We start from the raw sequence: 6,215 nt of genomic DNA, 5'->3' as shown, positions 1-6,215 counted from the left end.
GAACCTGACTCAATTTGCTTGCCTGTTTTGTGTCAAATCAGCTGCCTTCATTTAGCAGAAGAGACCTACGACAAGAGATTCATCGTGTCTTGCAGAAGTCCTCCTGAGGAAATTGAGGGTCAACATGAAAGCATTCATGTTCGACAAGCAAGTACTTCATTGCTATTTCGAGGTGTCCGTGGTGGGCTTAGAAGTGGCCTGATTTTACAAAATTTACCCTAGGATAAACAAATCCATGGATAATTTGTCATTGGTATGACCACTATGCATTTCCATAGTGCCGCAGAACGCCGAGAACTCCTTAAATTGGGGTCTTAGGAACAAAGGTTGCCAAATTCGGTATTTCATGAAATCAACAGTTTAGGGCCACATGCGCTTATGGCGTGGAATATAATTATGCTACTGACTTTTAAGCCTTTCAGGAACTTTAAAAGTTAAGCTTTAGGAGCTGTGGCTCCCAGGCTTAGTAGCCGACACGTTTGCCACCGGGGTCACATACCTGTGGCACCCAGATTTTCATACTTGAGCCCAGCTCCATAAAGATGGGATGCATTCTTTAGCGGTTTATGAGATGTGTGATTGCACCTCTTCATGTGTATCAGACAGATGGGTTGGGTTTAAAACAATGAAGTTTATATAGGAAGTTTTCGGTCTTCAGATAAATACATTTTAAAACATTTTTATCAGTGGTTGAATTCTTCGGTTTGGCAGTGTAGGCTTTGCTAACATATTGGAAGAACAAAACACTAGAACTCTGTTGAGCAATTTCCTTGCGAACCAGGCCCAGTTAATTACAAGAAGCTTCACGGGCTTTTTCGTTCTCTCTCGACGCAGTCGCCAAGCTAACAGACTCTCAGCGAGTTTGTAATCCTATAATGAAGCTATTTTCAGAATCATGTGCAATGTAATGCTTTTGGAGCTATTTTGGATGCTGCAATATTTATGTGATATTCCGTATTTCATAAATTAACGATGATGAGGGGGGGAGGCGATAGGCATACTAGATGGCGTAGTAGCATGCATTATTCAACCACTTAGGAATTAATACCCAAGATCAACGTACTCTCCTCTTCTTTATTTAAAACGAACGATTTTAAAATAAAATACACAAACAAACATTTCAATGCGCCTGCCTACGGCAGACGTGGTAAAGTACCACCACATGCACCCATTTCTTAATTGCGAAGCAAATCAACCTCGCAAAATAACCGCTGCTCAAATTCACACAAAGACGAAATTCCCTTTTCTTGTAGAAAGGCAAATGCCAAGATACTGTGAGACCTCTGGCAAATGGGTTTAGCCAGCAAAATCATTTGCCAGTAGGCTTGCTGAGATGTAAAAGGCACAGTACAGAACAAATGGCTAGTATGATACCGATAGAAAAGTAATGGCCAAACACCATATATCAGGGACAAGTACATTCGTAAATAATAGGACCTTAATACAAAACTGACGTGTGTCTTACTAAAACAAGTAGTTTCTGTGAGTCCAGACGAGGAACATTGCTCAGTATGACTTTATTTGATTGCCAAGTTCCGAAAACGGCCTAGCCAAAATCCTAGGCCAAACGGAGAAACCATCTAATTGTAGTGTTTAATCAGTCCAAATGACCCCACTGTTCGATCAAGGCAAATCGATGTTACGAGATCAACAATAATCCGAGATCCAGAATTTTCCTTATTCAGAAACATTACAACAGGATAGATAGCCCAACATGAAAAATCCTTTATGCACACAAATATAAAGGACTGCGTTTAAATTGGAATTTCCGCCTTGTCAAGAAAAATAGGGACAAAGTATAAAATTCAGATATCTGACATCGAAGTTGAATTGGTACATCCAATGCCATATCACACACATGCAATGTCTCGATTTTCTTTTCTGAAGCCGGTATTACAAGCATACGACGCATATCCTTTACCAGGTTATGATAATTATTTGTTCCAACTCGTGTCGGAAGTAGACTGGTGGGATTTGATAAAATTGGATGTGAGACTTTCCCGATCCGAAGGAAAGACCTCCACTTTCTCCAACTCGCGAACAGCGATTGAAGTGGTTAAAAATACCAGTGATAATTGATATCACATTAAAACGCTAAATCATCTGGACTATGATATCCGACGTTCCCCCAAAATTTTAGTAGCGACCGAGCTAATCAGTGAGAGGACTGCTAAATTCCCGGTGTACTGTCGTCTCTAGCGCTTTGCAGATGAAGAATTTGACAAATTGGAGACACGAATTGAAAAAGCCTGAAAAAGTACCCGACTGTTTGAGTTTGGTTAACAATAGAAACGCCATACTCTCCTCAAAGTGATTCCACAATTAGAGCGAAAGTGTTAGCCATTGTTTATAGTCTAAATGCTTGATAAAAAAAAGAAGTGCTTTCAGTAGAGCTTTTAAAGGACATTCCGAATTAGTGCCCAAAATTGTAACAAAGGGACAAAAGCGCGGAAACAAAAACAGGCTGGGATTGCTTCTAGAAAATAGGCGTAGTGAAATGGAGTGTCACCACTTTTAAAATGTTGCAGATGTAGTTGCATAAGTGATGCAACTTTTGGAAGTCTCTTTAAAAATCGCCCACAAGAAGCGATGATATAAGAAAAAAAGCGGCTGGAAAACGTTATGAGACACAGTGAAATGAAAAAAAAGTAAGAAAATACAAGCAATATTCCATTATAAATATAAATACGTAGATCGAAGGTTCCCCACTTTGCAAATTCAACCTCCAAAACAGCACATGCCGTTAACAGTCAAAATACCTTAAAATCCATCGTGAGTGTAGGACACCGAAGAAGCAACGGAGAACGCCTTTAAGATGCCATGTGGAATCAGAAAAAAACAAAAATTCAGATGGATCCTAACAGATACTTAAGTTCCCTTAAAAAACAAGTAGTAATGATCTGTGAGATTAGGAAAAACCTAACAGGTTTTCGGACACAAGTCACCCATTCCAAGAGGAGGTGGAAAACCTCATTAGAAAAAAAAAAACTTTTTACTAGCAAAAAAGACACAGGGGAGCCAAAGCGCATTCACAGCTTTGGTACATCTCTCCTGGGTCATCTACACGGAGCCCGAGAGGAAGTAAGTCAGGATAATGAATGTCGTGAATCATTATTTAAAAAAACAGACTGCCACCAAGTGTATAAAAATAGGAATAAATCAGGTAGGTCAGGACGAGAGAGAGAGAGAGAAGTGTCTCAGGTTTTGAGATGCACAATACTGGGCGTGGAGATCGAGCGCATGGGTCTGGCGAGGAGGACAGCCAGACCGGGGGATGGGAGGCTGCCGCGGGTCTGGAAGCCCTGCTTCTCCGCGCCCAACGCCAAGGGTGGCAGAGGCGAGAGACACATCAATGAGGGCGTCATTGATTTAGCGCAGAAGCGCCGTGCACCCCCATATGTCATGCGGCGGTAGAGATAAGGGCCACACACCGAAGAGGCTATCAGTGGACAGGCGAGGAGCAGTTCCAACACCGCGTCACGAAAGGTGGGGAGAAAAAGGAAGAAGACCCAAAAACTACTCGAGAAATAAACCGAAAGAAGGGAGCTGAAGAAGCGTGAGAGATGGATCAGGCGTTGTCTATAGGCCTCTGAGTGACGTGAAGGAAAAAGGGAGGAATCATAACGCATGAGGATAACAACCACTAAGGGAATCATGAGAAGGAGGAAGGCAGTATTGATCCCTAAATGACCAATGATACGACGAATGTCGCGACGACTGGAGACGCTTATTCCACACTTCCGATGGTTCCTTTTGATGGCAACAAGCTGCCAGGCGATCAAGAGGTTGCAGATAATGATCACGACAGTGGGAAGGGTATACGATCCAAGAACATAGATTAGGAGAGTGTAGGTGGCGCCAGGCAGGCTGGGATTTGTGAGAGTGCAGGAAGTTTGGTTGGTAACGTTGGAGACGACAATGTCATAGAACACAAAAGTTGGTGAGAAGAGCGCCAAGCCGATTACGACAATAGCAACAATGAGAATGGTTGTACATCGAAGGTGCCGATCGCCACGGAATTGGAATGGTGAGTAGACAGTACGTACCCGATCCAGTCCAAAAATAGCCAAAATGGTGGTAGCCGTGAATCCACTGCTATCAGTCACATAGGTGATGCATTTGCAGGAAAGGGAGGATATCTGATCCATCTTGAGATTAAATCTGTACTGAGTGAGCCAACCGAGACCTCTACCGAAAAAGTCATCCAGGAATGTATCAAAAACGAGTAGGACGAGAAATAACACAGTGATGGCGATGGCATAGAGGTTAAAGCGTCCCGGTGTGCGTCGGTGAAGACGACAGAGGACGACAAGAGAGAGTAGGTTTCCACAGACACCGTGGACGAAAATGATAGGAGAGAAGTAAGCGCGGAACACGAGGACGAGGAGCTGAGAGGCTTCGTGTTTGTCGCCGTCGAAAGATTCGTAAAAGGGGCTGTCGTTGTGAAAGCGGTCCAGCCATGCCATACTGATGGTGTTGCTGCTGCTATTAGTACTACTGACACTGCTGCTAGTGGGAGGTAACATGGAAGTAGGAAGTGGGCGCAGGTGGCTTTTATACCCCCGCCGTGGTGCTTTGTCTATGGCTGGGAATGCCATTGAAGTGGGCGATGTCCGTGCCATGTGTGCGCACGGGCGGGCGGAGCTAGGAAACACAGAGAGCTGTGTCCAATGGACTGTCACCATCCCATCGCGTGAACTGTTGCTGATTACTACCATCTCGAGGGGTAGTGGATGTGGGTAGGAAAACCAACACTGAGTTGGGAGGGTGAGGGAAATAGAGGTAGTTTAGGACCATGTGGATTGGCCAGCGGGGGAGGAGGAAATAGCCAATGTACATGCGTGCGCGCGTGTCGGAGGGGGGTAAAGAGGGGGCGGACGTGCAGCACGGAGGGCTTTGAAAAATGCAGAGGCCACGCGGCGCGTAAATGATGGAGGCGTGAACCATCAAATGGCCATAACTATGTTGGCGTATGGGTGCCTAGTGAAGTAACTGGTAAATTACCACTTAAAACGGTGCCACTGTTTCACTACGGAAAAGCGCTGACGAATCCGGCTACAACGCGATTATAATGAGTGCCTATTTTTCATGGAATTCGAGAAAGAACGTAGTGATGTGGAACCGGTTTAAATTTAGACCGGGAGCAACATAATGAAATACTGATTAAACTGAAAAGCAGATAGGCATTAACAAAATTTTGCAAGAGACGATTCAAATAACGGAGGGATTCAGAAAGATCAAAGTACCACCAAAAAATACCAATAACATATTCATCATCCATGTAAAAGAATTCCATTCTACTTTGGCAAAAACAATAAATCACTTCAAAAACATCTAGCAAATAATCCATTTTTGTGCAGAATTTGTCCAAAATTTTGTGTAGACTTGAGCCTGTGCATGGACAAATCCCAGAAACTAAAAATCGTAAAATGGAAAACATACGTTGTCAAATATGAGTGCAAAGGTTTTTTCAGAGAAAATTCTGAATAGATTCCCTACCACCTTTAAAAGTTAAATCTCTCCCAAACCTTTACAAATTTAGAAACAATTACTTCTATCCAACCTGCTGGTTTGAATGCCCTGAGATGGTCTCATTCGAGTATAAGTAGCTATTAACAAGCCAGGCCAGAGCTTCCAAAGGAAAGACTGATTATGATTTGGGCAGTGATAAAACAAGGTATTAGTGACGAGAAACAAGCAAATGTCAAAATTATCTAAGATACCTTGAGCGCTTTAGTGAGAATTCCATTCGTGAAGTGCGCAAATCCTATGCAAGGGATGATTCGGCCATAACCTGGAAGTTAGGCCACTAGTACGTAGAAGACTAAAACCCGAAAGGAAAGTATCTCAAGTACGGAAAGTATTAACAATCATCTAGCAAGGAGGAAATGGTTGGTGACTACAGCAATTATACAATTAATCGTCGCGTTTTATTTCACAGTCTACAAATTAGTACCAACTACCAAAGTTTGCTTTTTCCTTTTCAAAATACAGTTTGCATTTACAAAAACAGTGGAATTTATGCATATTAATATCTAAGCATGTGTCGTTGCAGGTCTCAAAACTCAAATTTTTTTAGAAAAATACTTAGTTCTGAAAGCTGCTCTAGTACATTTAGGCGCACCATCTTTCACCGCCAACTAGGACATTATCAATGCTGCTGCTACTACTGCTAACGCCAATGCATCTGCCAACTGAAAGCACATTGTGGCAAA

The 6,215-nt window shown here is 42.8% G+C and overlaps 1 protein-coding gene across 1 annotated transcript; it reads right to left on the bottom strand. All coding sequences in view use genetic code 11, as the record gives it.

The window, feature by feature from the left end:
* Nucleotides 1–3,197: 3,197 nt before the first annotated feature.
* EGR_03193 (peptide (allatostatin/somatostatin)-like receptor) lies at nucleotides 3,198–4,466 on the bottom strand (the record flags this gene model as incomplete). Its single annotated transcript, XM_024492442.1, has 1 exon — nucleotides 3,198–4,466. The coding sequence occupies one exon, from the start codon at nucleotides 4,464–4,466 to the stop codon at nucleotides 3,198–3,200; it is 1,269 nt and encodes a 422-aa protein (XP_024353116.1).
* Nucleotides 4,467–6,215: the final 1,749 nt, after the last annotated feature.

This window comes from Echinococcus granulosus (genome assembly GCF_000524195.1).
Source record: "Echinococcus granulosus chromosome Unknown EG_S00016, whole genome shotgun sequence".
NCBI classification, from domain to species: Eukaryota; Metazoa; Platyhelminthes; class Cestoda; order Cyclophyllidea; family Taeniidae; genus Echinococcus; species Echinococcus granulosus.
The sequence above is the reverse complement of the archived record's forward strand: the minus strand, read 5'-3'. Positions and strand labels throughout refer to the sequence as shown.